Source organism: Drosophila eugracilis, unplaced genomic scaffold (assembly GCF_018153835.1).
Source record: "Drosophila eugracilis isolate 14026-0451.02 unplaced genomic scaffold, ASM1815383v1 contig_1765, whole genome shotgun sequence".
Lineage (NCBI taxonomy): Eukaryota > Metazoa > Arthropoda > Insecta > Diptera > Drosophilidae > Drosophila > Drosophila eugracilis.
In genome coordinates, this window is record NW_024572605.1 from 537,757 (window position 1) to 555,356 (window position 17,600).

A 17,600-nucleotide genomic window follows, 5' to 3' on the forward strand; every position below is an offset into this window, starting at 1 on the left:
GTGCCCGTTTTTTCCCACCATACACCCAATGCCATAGCGTGGCTTATTATGAATATTCATCATAAACGTATTTATTATAGCCGCTAACTTACATAATCTTTTTTAATTTGAAAAATATAAAATTATTTGAATTTCCCATGAACATAGTTGTTTTCCTTACATAATTCTTTCCAACAACACCTTATTTGAAAACTTTAAAATCAGCTTGATTTTTATGAAATTAATCATACATGTAATTTAATTGAACACAACTTTAATAATTTGATTTAATTTAATTTATTATTCATTTTATTTATTTCTATCGATGTGAAAATAACATAAAAAATACTTTAAATACCAATTTTCAAAAGCGATAATTTTAGAAATGCGCGCGATATTCAAACGAGAAACTCCGAAAAGCTTTAAATTTGTATGAGCCATTTAAGCGTTTGTCAATCAACCATTTTTGCAACCTAATTTATGCAAACAATACTGATGAATTACTTATGTACGCGTGCAATTTAAAGTGGAATTATGCCGTCACGGCTAAAGGACACGCACGCGGCCAAATTCGGCGGCCGCAAATGATATTCAAATACCCGGTTGATACCAAAGATTTACGCCGGAGACAAAGCTATCGCCTCCGGCGGGACACACGCAAACAGGACGAGGACGGACGGACCGCATGCCAATGGCTCAGTTTCACTTTCATCACTTCAAACCCGATTAAGCACCTCATTTTATGTGTTATTTATCTACTGATTGGATGGCGATACGAGGCGGAGGAGCCCTTGCCCTCCAGCGCGGATGGATTGGGTGACTGGTCTATTGCCTTTGTTATTTTCCACTCGGGGTGTTCGCTCTCCTTGCGAGTTCGCCTCGCCTATTAAATGACGACAAAAATACGCGTATAAATGCCACATAAAACAATACAAAGAATAATAGGCTACCATTTTTCACCCCGCCAAAGCCGAAGGGCCACACCCACTTTTCCGAGTCTGTCAGGCAGCCACTCAGTCGGCGACACCTGTCAGCCCCCACTCTCCCACTTCCCCACTTTCTCTCCCCAGGCGCGTATGTGCGTAGGCATAAAATAAATAAATAAAAAATTGACTACCAGCCGAGGACCTACTGGGTGCTATGCCTTCTGTCCTTCCTTCCCTTTTCTCCCGAGCCGAGAAAATAATATTATGTCGACCCATTGAAACGAGCATGATGTAATTTTCTTTTCCGTTAAGTTTCATTTGGTCGCTGAGTGAAAGTGGCTTCCCCATGTTGACACACACATTTCCTTTATGATTTCGGGACAGGTGCTGCATCGCTGGCATTGGCAATTTGCGAATTTGCAATTGTAAATTCCGTTCGACATTGGGCTGTGCAGGGTCTTAGTCGAATGACATAATTCCGGGAGATTCAATTATATTGCCATATTACATAAGCCGATTACAGCGATGATAACAAAGCATTAAACTCATTAGGAGGAGAACTGGAGGGGGACTGGGAGAGTGACAGTGACAGAGGCGGGGGCGAAGAAAGAGAGACGAGATGAGATGGCAGCTGGCGGAGGCCATGCCCATTAAATGAACTTATCAATAAAAAAATGAAAGCAGCGGGAAGGAGCAGAAAAAACAGCACACACCCCCAACAGAAAGTACAGGGAAGACTCCTTAGATGGAACACATTCAATCGCATGGGTAGATTGCTATGATTGATAAGGCATTTCGAGGTTCTGCATATACGACTAAAAGAGAATTTTGACTTATACGTTTTTAACGTAGCCACGCTCCACTGTGGAAGGACAACAAACAGTGAAGGGAAAAAAGTCGAGAAAGACAATAAAGGCAAACAGAACATAAATTGAAGCAGGCCGCGCCAAATATCAACAAAAGCTTGCCCAGTGGGTGGCAAACACACCCGCAAACACCCGAATGCGCTAACCCAAAGGAAGAGAAATAGAGGCAAGGAAAGAGAGAGGGAGAGAGGGAGAGAGAGAGAGAGTAAAAAAGGCGATATCGCATATCAAGAGAAATCACGACCAAAAAAAAACACAAATTAAATGTCCCCAGTGGACATACAAAAAAGCGTGGGAGCTGGAATGAAAAATGATTGACTTTTATGGTGTAGCGCATATTCGGTCTTTAACATAATATTTGTCATAAAATTAAGGGCTGCACGAAGGGTCGGGGAAGGGGGTGAGGAAGAAGTGAGAGGGGCAAACATTGTCATAAAAAATTTGCTAAATGCCGGCACACAGGAAGAGCTTCCTTTTGGCCAAGGCACAAAAGTTCATGCAGTTCACAAATTGTACACACTCGCACACGCACACATATGCGCACATTTCCGGTTAAAATAATAACGCCCAGGATTGAGGGGGGATGGAGGGAGTGAATGGTATCTGAGGGAGGACGATAGCCACCAACAAAAGCAATAATTATGGCAAACGAGTTTGCCTCGTCTTACGCCTTTTGTCGCCCATTTTCCTGCTTTGACAGAAGCCTTAACCTACAAAGATGTGCCTTCTGCCCCCTCAGCCACCGGATCCCACCACCCACTTACCACCCCAGCCACCCTCTCACTCATACAAACCCAGAGAGACACCCGCATTTGCTTTTGCTTTTGCTGTCATGTTCGAGCAACAAAGCAATCGAAGCTGCCCCTCAGCCCGCCAAAGAGCCGACTATTGTTGGCCAGCTACCAAGGAAAACCCCCTAGCCACCCCCTTTGTCTGTCTCCCCTTCGTTCTCAGTGTGTTTGTGTGCAGGAAATTTCGTTTTATGCGCGAGACAAATCGCACCTTATTATGTGAGGCGCGCATGTATATGTGTGTCCGTGTGTGGGTGGCGATGGGGAGGCAATAAGGGGCTTGTGCAGACATTCGGTGGCTTGGTGTGTGCGTTTCGACTTTGCGACAAGCCATTATCCACACTCATGCACCCACGCTCTATCTATGGCTTTATCACCCAACAACAACGAGCTCCCGCACACCAACGGAATTTACATTTTACGTGCTGCATATGTGTACCGCTGTGGGAGTGTGGGTGTGAGGGCGAAAGGGCCCAAAGCTGATGGCCAGCGGATGGTCTACGTCGCATCCTCCATTTCATCGCATTTGATGCTTATCAACATAACACATTTTTATGTTTAACCGACGATAGTTAACTGATTTCGAATTGCTTATCCTTTCAATAACCCAAGGCTAGGGAATGAAATGGAGATCTGGATCCCTTGTTAGGATCTGCAATGATAAAAGATACGCCAGTATACTCATTACCGTTCTTTACGTTCTTATCTTCGCATTTATCTCGCTGCCCCAGTTATCTGGAGAAGTGTAACAACCTATTTCGGCCAACCATCCTCCCAACCTCCATCCGAATCCTCCTTGGGTTTTATTGCACGCATTTAGCAGTATCTCGAGCACCATCTCCAATCTCCAATGGCTGGCAGTTCGCAGTCCGTAGCCTGCATAATTATCAGACGGAAAGAGCCATTTGTGGGTCAAGACTGAGTCTGAGTCCGATTTCGAATCTGAGTCCCAGTCTGAGTCACAGTCATCGTCATCATCGATAAGCGCCGAGCATTAGTTTAGTTTCCCTTTTTCCTTCCAGCGTTTTCTTTCCAGGAAGGGAGCAGACACCACGCCCGCTACAACAACAGTGGGGTGAGGAGAGGGGAAAAGTAAGGAAGCAACGCCAAGAAGCGGCTGTCGACTCCTGAAACTGCCTTTGGTACAGTCGAACTTCTTCACAGTGAACCTTACTAGGACAAGGAAGCTTCATGATTTCCTTTCAAAGCACATTTTGTATTTGCATACTTTTAGGCTTCATTAAGAACTCTATAGAAGTATCTAATTTAGAGTTTGATTTTTGAATGCAATTATGTCGACTTTTAAATTTTGAATTGTTGATACCTCATAATACAAAGTTCAAGTGGGTGCGACGTACAGAAGCTTGACTGTGTTTTTTGGCGGTATTGTTTGTGTTTGCTTTTGTTTTTTGGGTGGCTGAGGAGGTTGCTGGGTGGTGGCAGACTCTCTGTGCATCCGCTCGCCGCGTGACTTGCCCGAGGGATCGGAATTGGGGGGAGGGTGGGCACGGGGAGGCGATGTCCTGCCGCCTCCCTTTTTATCACATTGTTTGGCCGCTTTGTGCCTGCGCGAAATTTCATTCACAAAACTTGCCTCTGCCTCCCGCCGCTTCTCTGTGTGAGTGAGCGTTTCTTTTTGCGTTTGCTCTTCGTGGTGCGTGTGCAAAAAAGAAAGTAAAATAAATAAATGAGCAGAGCGACTTGTGCGAGGCAAGGACTGCGCAAAATCCTTGCCGCCCCCTCTTCGCTTTCCTTCCTTGCCTTGGCTTGGCTTTCCTCTCCGCTCGTTTCGATTCGTTTGCTTTCGTTTTGGTCAGGCGGCGTCCTTGTAACGGTTATATCTGAAAAGCTGAGCGTCGCAGCTACCTTGGCACGCTCGCAGCCGAAAACCCAAACTGCCAAACTGCCAAACTGGGAAATTGCGAAATGGGGAAATTGTGAGACTGAGAAACTGCGAAACTGAAACTGAGGAACTGAACGTGGCACAGAAATTGAAGAGGATGCTGCCCTAAGATGCGATGCGATGCGATTGGATGCTCAACTTACCAAACTGTCAGCTGCGGCGACGATAACGAGTCTGATTCTGACTCGCAAGCTGGAAGCGCCTCTTAACCCCCGCTCCCTGTCGCACTTTTAAACTGTCCTGGTAATGCACTCGATAGCATCCGGCCAAGGAATTAGTTTTGGGTATCAATCAGCAAAGAAGGAGTATTGCGAACGGAAAATTTATCAGCTGAGAAAAATCCAAACCAATCCAATCCAATTAAATATTCTCCTCATTAAGGACAATTATTAATTTATAGGAAATCGTCAAAGTCCGATTGTAATTTCATTCTTTTGATTCAAATAAAAATATCCCCTTCTTGGGATCCAAATATACAGAAAGAGTATCCAGGACTCCTCCTTACCAAGGAGTGGTTAACTTCTCCCTTCTAGTTGTTGGTATTATTTTGTTATTTGTGCAGGCATTTTGGTTTTGTTTTCCATTTTCCCAGTGCCTCTTCAATCCTTACGAGCACAGACACACATACGCTCGCTCGCCGCAAATTTTCTTGAGGGTTATTCCGTTTCTTATCAATTTCTGCACGCACACCGACATGCGAGTGAGAGTGTGAGTGTGGGTCTTCGTGCTCGTGCTTGTGTGCGTGTGTGTGTGTGTGTGTGTGCTGGTGGGGTGGGTGTGCGCCCGCATAAGTTTGACACATTCATATCCATGCCACAAACACCAGCGAGCCATCTTCCAAGTTCTCGATGTCCTGGCACTTTCACTCTCCTCGTGGCTCCTTGGCTCCCTGGCTCACTGGCTCCCTGGCTGCTTCTTGGGCGGTGAGTGGTGGGTGGTCCTTCCTCCGCTCGCCCTGTTGTCCTTGCATGTGTCACAGTTATTGATTGGAATGCGCATAAATTGAGGCAAACTGCTTTCCAAGCCAAATGATTCTCGCCCGCTTGCCTTCCTTTTCCGCCTTCTTGTTGTTATATAGTAATCTTTGTATTTTTTCGATTTCTGTTTGTTTTGCTTTCCCACTTCACTTGGTCACTTTCTCCGTCGCTTCCATGGGCTGGCAATAGATCGGGTGTGGCTAATATGGCCATGTCGGGCGTAGGCCTCCCCTTTGATTTGTCGTGGCAGTTACTTAAGTTAATTACCAAAAAGAAAACTTAATAATTCAAGTGCTGTCTGTCCTCTCCCATCTTCCGCCCCGACTAACCGCCAACTATTGAGATTGAGTGAGTGGCTGCTCTGTTCCCACTCCCCGCTCCCCACACCCCACATCCCACGTTCACCGCTTCCACTGAATCTGCTGCTGTCGAGTGTCTGTTTGAAGGTCGGCGTGGCCTTGGATACTTGGATATTCATCGCAGTTGGACTGCCGGCGAGAGCTCGGCACAAATATGCATCGAACTGGTCATCAACTCTGCTCGCGCTGAGCAGGCTCTTGCGAAATACTTTTCGAAAATAGGTTAATCCATTATTAAAACACTCAAGGAGTTATCGTTCGTAGAAAGTGTGGAGCCGAAGCGGGATTGTTGTCCAACTTTCTAGCTTGGCTCGAAATGTTGTTGCAGTTTCAGGGGATGACAACATGCTAAGTTGAAAACGCTTTACGTTCACTTAACTAAGCAGGGACAATATATGAATGTGTCTTAACCAGCTAGAATATTGTAATTATTGATCAAATAAATCCAATTTGGACTATCAGCATTCAATTGATATTCCTACGGCACATTAATTGTGATCCGCAACTGGCCGTGTCCTATTACCTCGCCGCTAATTGCCAATCAAGTAACCGCAGGATACCAAGCATAGAAACTGGGGAACTGCATCGCCTCCCGAGGCACCTGGTAATTATCTCTCCACCGACTGCGACAACATACCGACTCCGACTCCAACTCCGCCTGACTTTGCCCTAAGCTGGCGGGCGAAACTAAAACACGTCGAGTGGGATTAAACGACATTATAGGGTATTACACATTTAGGCCAAGTGAGACAAAGACAAAACGCCATAACGAAATGCGCACACAAAAGCCAGAGACCGAAAAGTAAAAGTGAAGGCAATAGAAGAGGGCCAGGACGAAGGGGCCCGAGCGGGAGGAGGGGCAGGGGCAGGGGTAGGGGCAGGACGAAATGGATGAGTCGAGTCAAGTGGGGACTTCTGAGTGACTCTCTCTCTTTCTCCGCTGGCGTGATTAAGTGCCCTGCAGCAAGTAATTCTTCTTACTTCAACTCGAACTGGCCTTAAAAATGGGTTTTCGAAATCGATGTTAGTTAACAGCGGTCTCTGTTATCAGGACAACAGGATGGGTCCTGGAAATCAACGGAGAGCGACAGCGCATAAGAGAGCAGGCGGCTCTCCTTTGTCAGCTGCTGAGCCCTCGGGCGTGAGTTCGGCCGAGGACTCGGGCGACTTCGGCAAGGACTCGGCTCCTTGTGGACCGCTCGCACATTCCAGTCGAGCGCCATCTGCAATTGTGGCACAGTCAGTGCCGTTTGGGGCCATCAGCAGGAAGCAGGATTGTACGGTATTTGTCCTGCGACGTCGCGTCCACAAAAAACACACAAAACCCTAGCCTGTGAAAAACAGCAGCCATTGGCTAATGGCAAGCAGCTCAGCCCTTCAGCGAACTCAGTGAATCAAACGGTACTCGGGTCTAGGGCCTCATCCAGTGGCCAGGGCAAAACTAACGAAACCATACGAAACTAAACCAAAGCTATAGCTCAAATCAAAGCCAAATCGCCACCGTAATGTTAACCGATATAACGGGAAAAAAGATGCAGGAAAATCTGCCAAGCATAACTCTCTAGCACTGCCTACCACGCCCCCCGCAGTCGGCCGTGTGTCCCCGCCCACACATGCGAAAATAACCGTTACACGGCCGTTGATGCTGCGCTTTGCTAAGAAGACGAGAAGAAGTAGAACTAGATTAACCCCCCTGCCCCCATGTAGTACATATTTACCTATTTGCATATTTGCACATAGGTAAGTCCGAGTATTTGCCACTCGAAGAAAGTGTTCCCAAAGTGCTTTCGAACTCGTTCGCTCGCCGAAGAAAACGGACGGAAAACGGTTGCCCCTCTACCAAAATGTTATATAATGCAAAAATTAATGCCCCGCATTTCGGGGAGTTTTTCGCTCGCCCATAAAATGCCGTTCGATTCGCAGCGTTTAGGGAAACCGAAAAAAAAAACCCAAAAAACCCGCTGAAGAGTGTTCCAAAGTTTTCGTGCTACGTTCCGGGCTTATATAAGCGGCTGTTGTACTGAAATGAAAGGATCCCACAGCCAGCACACGCACCAACAAAAAAAGAGAAAATCCTTATACATATACACCTAGCCACGAGTGTGCGTGCGTTCGTCTGTGTGCGTGCGTGTGTGTGTGTGTGCGCAGTGTCAACGCAGCAAATAAAACAAAAGTGAAAGTTAACACACAAAGAGCGAAGGCAGAAAGCCTGCGAAAAGAAAGGGAAGAGGACAATCGAGGATTTAAATGAAACATCAAAAAAATGCTGAATAAAAGTCCAGAGTCTTTGTGGTACACACGTTCTCGAGGGTTATTGAAAGGACGAGGAATTGATTCGGGACGCTTTTCCATTCTTGTTTTTTCCTTTTCAAAATATGCTTCGATTTCCACTTCTTGGACTTGGGCTCTAACGCTCTAACACCAACACCAAGGTAGAGAGAAAGCCAGAGAGGCACACACGCATAGGCTTACCACCAATACAGCGAAAGGGGCGACTTCTTTTGCTTCTGCTGCCACCTCTTCTTCTTCTTTCCACTTATTCTTCTCCATGCTCTTCTTCTTGTTCCTAGCCAACTTCTTCTTCTTGGTTGAAATCCGAAAAAAGTGGCATGCGGAGTGCTTGCCTGGCTGCCCTAAGTAACTACTCACGCACACACACTCTCACGGGCTCACTGGCAGGACCAAAGGACAGAGACAGAGAAGAAGAGAGAGAGAGTGAGAAAGAGAGCGCGCGTGTACGAGTGTGTTTGTGTGAGTGGGTGGGTGAGAGAGCCACGGCTTACACCCACGATTCAGTTCGAGTCCTCGTGCTCCTTGTGGATCCCTGCGTTCGCTGTTTTGTGTTTGCAGCGAAGCCAACAAAAACAACAAGCGGCTGAGAGAAAGCAGAAGCAGAGCAGCGAATTATATAAATTTCTTTGCACTGCCCCTGTGTGTGAGCGCGTGTGTGTGTGTGTGTGTTAGATATACGCGATTTCCACGACCGTTTTTTTCGGCTTTCTTCTTTTGTGTGGTGTTCGCGTTCGTTCGTTTTTACCGTTTGAAAACTTCGGCGGAACGAAGAGCTAGTGCCATCTCCCTCAGTGAGGAACATCTTCAAGAAAACCGAGATATAACCTCAAAAAGTGCTAAAAAATCGTTAAAAAGTTATTAATTAAAAGCGACTTTTCGAAAAGGTTCCCGAATCACATTCCTGTCCATTAGCATTACCATAATGATTCCGAGAGAGCGCGAATAGAGCGCATTGGCAAATCGAGAGCGTGAGCGCACAAAACATTTTCGAACACTACCTCCCCCCCACCTCTTTTTTTTGACTGAAAAACACACATTAAAATCGGAAAAATGCCCCTAACAGTGCCTAACCACAGTTTCTTTGTCTTTGTGCAGATTTCTTAATTAATTAATTATGTGAGCAACCCAAACCCCTAACAAAAAAAAAGATAAAGATAAAGATAAAGATAAAGAAAAAGAAAGAAAACCAATTCAACGAAGCAAACGAATTTCAAAATGTCCAATTCCAGTTCGAATTCCAAGGTTATCGTGCACCACCACCAACCACAACAAACACAACAGCAACAACAACAATAAATAATAATTAAATAATAATATTATGAGAGTAACGGAAAACTGAAACGCCAAGCGGAGTGTATTCGAAAAATCGCGGCACTAAACACAGGTGACTCGAATGCTGGCCAGTGATTAGCTGGCAAGGGAAGTGCGAATCTGGCCGGGATTCATGCCGCTGGATGTGGACGCAGGGCAGCAACTGAAGCTGGAGCGGCTCTGGCGGGATCAGAGGGATCAGACGGATCGAGAGAGAGCCGATCGCCACCCAAGAATACCGCTCCGCAGCCCACACTACTGATGATGATGGGGCCATGAGCCCATCATTACTCGCATTGAATTGGAGTCGCAAGCGCGTCTCAAGCGGGCCTGCACCATGCTAGCACCGCCGAACCCGAGGTCAATATGCGGCCAGGACCCGGGCTGGTCGTGATGGCGCTTGCGTTTATTTCGGGGGCTCGGCGTGGCAGCAGCAGCAGCATCAGCTCAGCAACAGCAACACCAACAGCGGCAGCAACATCTGCAGCAGCAGCAGTAGCAGCAGCAGCAACATCTGCAGCAGCAACATCCGCAGCAGCAGCAGCAGCAGCAGGAGCAGCAGCAAATACCGCAGGCGGCGGTGGAAGGGGCAGAGGCGGCGGCGGAGGCGGAGGAGTTGCAACCACGTTACCGTCCACTGGCGAGTCGTCGTCATTCGTTCGCAGCTCTGGCTCATACCTGCTGCCCATCTTCCTGCCCCACCATCTCGACTTTGCGCTCCAGTTCTACCCACAACTGCCGCCGCAGGAATACAACCAGGATCAGGCCCACTCCGAAACCTGGGTACCCTCGGGGATAGCGGACAGGCGGCAGCAGCGGCGACGGCGACGCGAGAGCAGCAGCAGCAGGGATATAGCAGGTAGGGCAGGTGGGACAGCAGCGGACTCGGGCGGTCCGCGGTCAGGAGTCACTGCGGGCACAGAGTCCAGCGAGGCCAACAACCAGGAGGAGGAGGAAGATCGCGGCCTGACGGTGCAGTTCCCCTCATCGCAGGCCTACGACGAAGACCAGGACATCTTTGCCCTGGTGGCCGAGGACGACCTTCTGTCGGAGGAGTCCTTCGATCGCCTGATCAAGCTCAACGAAGACGCCGACGAAGAGGACTACAATCTGCAGCAGCAGCCCCAGCAGCAGCAGCAACAGCAACATCAACATCAACCCGAAGCGGAAACGGAAATAGACACAGAGCCAGAGAGCGAGACGGAGACGGAGACGGAGACCGAGACCGAGACAGAAACGGAAGCGGAAACAGAAACCGAACAGCAGCAGCAGGACGAGAGCCGACTTATTGATGAGGGTGTCCTGCAGCATAGCGACCACATCAACAGCCACTCGAAGGAGTTCGCCAACAGCTACGATAATAACAATAACAAACGGGAGGCCAGCGGCCACATCCTTGATGCCCAGACGGCCCAGTTGATTGGCCACAAGGATAACAGCCTGTCCGCCGTGGCCACCACCGAGTCGGCAGGAGCAGCAGGGGCCAGCAGCAGCACCACCACATCCTTGCCAGCACCCGTGGATCTGAAGAAGTCCATTCTCGGGACTGCGACTTCGTTAACACGCCTTAATCCTTGGATATCAGCCTGTGATCTGGCACAGCCGGGCACAGCAACCGACTTGCAGGTGAGTCCGTTGTTCCTATTTCGATCCTTTGCCTGGGTTTTCAATCCATCCTGACTGACTGCCCGGGGCTGGAATCTCAGTAATAATCATCTGGGATTTCTCATTCCCATTCCTCGTTATCTAAGGAAGTACACTGGGAAAAAAGAGCAGTGTACTGCATATTTGTAATGCCAACTCGGTTTTTCATTGCGCCTTCACTGAAATCTGTCCAAAAGAAACTTACAACGCTTTTTTCTCCGTGCAAGAAACTGTCGAGCAATCGACAACAAAGCTGGGCTTAAGTGCAGACCAGGGAAAATACAAGGAACACGCACAAAGACCCCCTCGAATGCATATACAAATTTTGTGCATTTCAAGGCACTCTCGAGCCAGGCTGTGACTGGCGTTGGTCCTTGGCCATTGCGACTCGGCAATGTTGAAAGCTGCTGTCGATTGTTGGCCATGTCGATGGCTTTTCCAGGGAGAGTGTTGCCTACTTCTGGGCGCGAGTCTAAGAGATTGCTGGAATGCATTACTTTAAAGTCAGTCTAAGTTAAAGTTAAGGTCTAAGTTTAAGTTCAGTAAACGGCAGTCCACTGTACTTCGTGGGGGAAGGCCCGCCTGCCCACAAGGCCTTTTCCACATTATTATTGTCGCTATCGAGGCAGCTACTTCGGTTTTGTTGGCTTGCCACTCAAACTGCCAAAGGAAAAAGTGATTTCTTTCGCCGTTATATAGTACAGTGTTCGCTGTGACAATTGTGCGCCGCGTCTTGGACCACTTCAAGGGCCACGACAGCTTCATCATCGCCAGAATCGTCATCATCGTCGTCGGAATCATCAGCGGTAGTGCTGGCAACTGGCAACTGGCAAAACGTGCTGCAAATCAAGGAAAATGCCTTGGTAATTGTGCCAAGAGTGGTTGGGAAGTGGAAAGTGGAAGGAGGGGCAGGCAAACACTTTCCAATTGATTTCTTTTTTTCGGCTGGCCACTCACCTATGGAGGTCCCGCTGCCCCTCCGATCCCGGCTCTGTGGAGTGCCACTGCCTCTGCCAAGTGTAATTGAGATCCTAATATTTATTAATGCATTCTCGCCCTAATGCAAATTTAATTGATTCGAACAGTCTCTCGCCTTTTCGCCTTTTGGTTTCACCGAGACCACAACTCGATCTCCGACTGACAGACAATTAGCTGGAATCCAATTTCAAATGGCAGGGCTTAAGCCGGTGCCGCACTATTGATTTTCCAATTATTGTAAAGGCTAACTCTTGCCCAATGTATTTCATTCCGATTGTCTATCACTCGGCCAGCCGACAATTAAGCAATTAAATCAATCAAGCCGTTTCAAGGACATGGCTACGACTTGCCCGCAAAAGGCGTGTTTAAGACAGAATATGTTTTACTTCCATACTGCTCAGGATCAGTGAGCTATGGGTCATTCAAGGAGTTGATACAGTTTGGTTGGTAGTCGGTAGTTGGGACTTATCTCTCCAAAGTACACAACTTTTCCTGCTTGAAAACATAATAAGATTCACCAGCAATGAACCTTCGATACGAGGAAGATTGAGATCCGATGAATAAGTGCCCTCGCCAGTTCCTCTTCGATCCTTTGGCGAATTTCGTAAAGCAGCTTAGCAAAGGCCAAAATCCAGTGATCAAATGGCAGCCAAAGACCTGTCCGAACTTTCAATTAAGCCGTGTCCCAGAAGGGCGACACGCCTGCACTGAAGCTGCAAATTAGCCATCAGCCCTACATGCGCCTGGTCCGCAGTGGGTTAAGCCCTGCCTTTTGGCCCTTCACTCCGCCTTTCTGCCATTCTCTTTTGGTGGCAGTTTTTGCGAACGCGAATGCAGAATTTATGATGGCAGAACGCGGAGTATTCGGCGGCCTGTTGATGTGTTGATGCCCCAGTGGATTGCGAATCAAAGGCATCCTGCGCCAGGCCCTTGTCAGTGTGTCGAGTGCAGGGTTAGGAGCATCGAGGACTCGGAAGGGGGTCGAAAGTGGGTGGATGTTGTGGCACTTGGGGCCTCGCAACGAGTGCTATCGAAACCCAATATCCTGGAGTCGAAGAATGAATGAAACGAGTTGCGCTGCTCGTTTTCAGGTGATTTAATCAGTCGCATCTCAGGCTGGCCATTTCAGCCATCTAAGCACTCTATATTCCTGTTATTTGCTCTTTGTTTTCCCATTTTTCCAGACGGGAGAGGAGAGCAGAAGAAACACAAACACTCCAATCGAGTGTAAAAACTTCACTGGATTCATTAAACTTTCGCCTGTAACTGTGCAACTGCAAACTGCGAATTGAATTTGCCGTTGCAACCCCTCAAATTCAATTAAAAATCCTTTAGCTTTGTGTGGATTTAATTCAAAATTTTCATACAGCTCGGCGACCCCCAACTTGGCTAGCTCATGGTGGGTTCAACTCTAGCAGAGCCGAGCGAATGTTTATTTGTGTCAAGGATGTGTACAAAATCAATTATTTTGTAAGCAGTTGCCGCCGTTGCAGTTGCTGTTGCAGGTTGCTCCTTCTGGTTACATCATTCCACTGGGCTCTGGGTGCTGGGTGCTTGAGCCATCCAGCTGCAGAGAGCCATCGGAACCCAGCCAGACACAAATAACCGAAAACTGTCATAAATTTTCCGCCTGCGGGCAAACGATGCTACGATGTTCGAAGTCTGCTGAATGCCCAGATGTCTATATGCATCAATTGTGGTAATTTCCCATTGCTGTTTGCCATCCTGGCAGACTGGCAGCTCGGAGTTTAAATCTCTTGATTTCTGCTCTTGGTTTCGCAATTTAAATCGAATGAAAAGATTGCAATTGATTACAGGAAATGCCATATGCAAATTATTTCGCCCCATGCCGTGGAAATTAAGTGGAAAGCCGACGAAAACATTGTTGCAACTCATATGCTGGGAGCATATGTTTGGATATTTATATTGCTAACCCATTATGTTTGTGATTGATGAATAATCAATAAATCCAGAAATGATTTTAATTAATTGAAATTTCACGACAAAACGAGGAAGTTTTATGAATATTCTATGATATTTCTAAGGCATGACCAAGCAAAGTACGGAGTGTCCTGTGGTTCTCCTTGGTAATCCCTCGAATCACTCAACTGCATTACGAATTGCCTAATCTCGAGTGACACTTAATGCGGAAGTTCTAAAAACAAGCGATTGACAAGGCCAAATAATTGATGAGGACCTCTTTGTGGCCCGATTCAAAGTGTGGGCCAAATGTCTGCACATTGGGCGCCCGACACAGACAAAGTTTAATTAGTTGGCTGCAGATTAGCGGGGCCAAGACGGCAAGACTGCCAGAGGGAGGGAGGGGGTAGTACCTTCGTGCTGGAATCACTTGAAACGTTAAGTGGCAACAATTTGCATTTTGAGCTTGTCAACCGGGGCCAGAACTTTTCCCAGCTCGACGACTCGCGTGCATTGATTGGCTCATTAGGGGAGGTGCAGGAGGGCAGGAGGGCAGGAGGAGGAGCCAGAGCTGGGGTAGGTCTCTCGTGATACTCGTGATACTTAAATGCAATGTCCAGGCTAAATACACAAAACAATTACATTAACCCGGAGTGGAAATGGGAGCCACATCCAGCGCATCCGGCTAATGCAATTATGCCCAGCGCCTGGACCCCGAGCACGTAGATTGCCAAGGGACTGGGACTGGGATTGGGATTGGGTCTGGGAGTGGGAGTGGGAGTAAGAGTGGGTCTGGGACTGGGACTGGGAGCACGCTAAGTGGAGCACTGCTGCAGTTTCCACACCCATTTCCCCATTCCGTTTGGGTTTTTCATTTGTGCTGGCGCAGGGCGTAAATTATTCAATGAGCATTGTTTCAGCAAAAGTTGCAAAATGAATTTCTACTCAAGAATTTCATTACGAGTTCGAAAACAAGCGAGTGCAGCAGGAGGAGGGAGGGTGCGGCAAGGGGAGAAGGACAAAGGAGAGGGTCCACAATGGCCAGGGTCCTCTCGCTCCTCCCCGCTTCCCCTCGCTGCCTGTCCACAGCTGTCCACATGTTTACATCTCATTTCATTAAATTCATTCAACTTATTGTTCTCATTAGAGGGGAAGGATATACGCACACACACACGCAGATGGGCGACCCTCACACATGCGAAATGCCGGTAAATGTTTGACAAATTAATGTTGATAAAATTGTGTGGCATAACGACAGGCGCCTGATCCTGCGAGTGCTCGCGCGTGCGAGAGTGTGTGTGTTAGGCAAACAAATATGTGATGTGACAGACAGACAGGTGCGTCGCCTTTTTTGCCTTGGTTAACAGCTCTCCTCCCCTAATCCCCGCTATCTCCAGTGTCCTTTCCTTTCCTTTCTCTGGCTTTCCTTTCCGCTCTTTGTGTGCGTGCGGCTTTCCTTTTGGGCGCGGTTTTTCCACGAATTTTCGGGGCATTTGTTTGCCCGTTAATGGGGTCTCGTGGCCATATAGATTGATATATGCATAAATAATGAGCGATAAATACAGGCGCTGTTTAAATATGATTAAAACGATAGCAACGCCCCCGCCAGCGGGCTCTTCAACTTGATGGATTGCCTTTGTTAATGGCCCTGAAACATAATTCCTGCATTACTGCATTACAAAAACTTTATGGTTATAGCAATTATTTAATCTAGGCCAGTCAAAGGAACAAAATCCGTTCAGAAATATTCATTCCTTCATGTTTTCCTCTTGCCCCGATTAACTTTGCGAGGAAATGCCAACAAATTAGAGTTGCTCCTCCACTGAGCACCTTTTTGTGACAGAAACTAACAAATCAACGAACGTTGATTGAGTAAACGACGCTGCCAAAAAGAAATTTGTGGCAAAATGGAAATTATTTATGAGCCAAATGTGTTAGAAACTAGCAAATATTTGATGACTGAATGCCAGCAATGTGGCCTTTGCGGGCAGAGGAAGCGCTTTTAATTGCCGGCCAAATCAAATACAAATGCCACAAATTCTCGGCCAGGCACTCCGTAAAAATCTCTCCCTCTTTTCGGCCACTTCAGTCTCATTCGGCCATTTGTCTCATTGGAGTAGACCTCTGGGAGTCCTCACTGAATAATGCACGAAATGTAATTGTCCTGAACGACCTGACAGGACTCTCGGTTCGCCTGGGCTCCTGGCTCTCACTCCTGCTCCTGCCTCCTACTCCTACTCCTGCCTGGATCCCTGATTTTTCTTAGCAACTTGTATCTCTGCTAGCCTGCGAGTGTGCAGGGCAACGATTTCCGCCTTATTTGCATCTGATTTCCGCAAGTGAAAACGCTCCGGTGCCCCTGGTTTTGCCTGCCAATTGCACATCGAAAATTGTTGCATAATTGCGGGGCAGACGCTGCTGAGCTGCCGGATTACACTTGTTATGCAAAGCAATGCAGCTGGCAAATGCGTGCAGTTCGACAATGTGGCAAAACAATGCGAAATGGCTGCGCCTGGCGACTGGCGGCCGGGGGCCGGGGGCGTGGTCGGGTTCATGTTTATGATTTTGACAACAAAACGGCAGCGAGTCCCATTCCCACCCACCATCAAGGTGAACTGCCGGGGGCGGGCATTGGGAGCTGGTCGGGCCATGTGACAAACAATTTGCCTACGCCCAACCTCCAGCGACACCTCCTCCGATTTCCCACTGCCACTTCCCCACTTCCCCACTTCCCCACATCCACATTCCCCCGCTTCATCCTCTCGCCAAAGCCTGTCCCTTGCGGCTTTCAGCCACGTCAACGCGGCCATGTGTCTCTGCCAGCTAGTATCTGTGTGCATGTGGGTGTTAGCCATCTCCTGCCTCAGTACGCCCCTGTGTGTGTGTCGCCCGTCACTTTTTACGCTCCTGCAAAACACATCCACATCTATACGAGCCCCAGCACTGACGAACTGCATAAATATCTGAGCGAAAGTGCGGCAACAAACGAATATCTGATACCTCTATGGGGATATGTACAGTGCTGGGAACATGATACTGCACACTACCAGTAAAAGTTGATTTGCAAAAGGCTGAAAGGATAAAATATCCAGACATAGACCACAATGTTAGTTATTAGAGAAATAGTAAAGGATATGAAGGCTGAAAGGGTTGATCCTGGTCGCTGACTACTTTCAAAGTTATTGTTGATAATTCGATTGAAGGAAGCCCAGTCATGACTTAAAGTGTGGGTTAGACGTGGCCTGGTTGCACAAGCTCTTTAGGCAGACGATTTCCAGGAAATTGTGCAAGGAGACCCGAGCTCGAACATTCGAAATATCCTTTCTCGGAAGGGTATCGCTCACCCACACATCAGCATGCATGCATTTGAAAATTTGAGTGCTGCTTGCGACATGTTCTTGGGCTGTTGTTGTCGTTTCCATTGCCGCTGCGTTTTTTTTCCGCCTGCATTGTTGACAGGCGTTAAAATTTGACATACACACACACACTGACTGGCAGCCACCCCATCAGGACGTGTGTGTGTGAGCTAGGACATTGTTTGAATTGCCCTTCGAGGTTAAGCTGTAACATTTAAAGTGTTGTCGGTTCCGTTTGCCGCTTGCCATTGTAGTTGCATGTTGCAAGTTGCTGTTGCTGTTGCTGTTGCTGCAACTG

General features: G+C 47.7%; 1 protein-coding gene across 1 annotated transcript in view; it reads left to right on the forward strand.

Moving 5' to 3' along the window:
- The first annotated feature begins 8,687 nt into the window (after positions 1–8,687).
- The window catches only part of LOC108107321, a 29,502-nt gene continuing 20,589 nt past the window's right edge, over positions 8,688–17,600 (forward strand). The window contains exon 1 of the mRNA XM_017214799.2: positions 8,688–11,030. Coding sequence (XP_017070288.2) covers positions 9,771–11,030 — 1,260 coding nt within the window. The 5' untranslated portion in view covers positions 8,688–9,770. The remainder of the gene's footprint in view (positions 11,031–17,600) is intronic.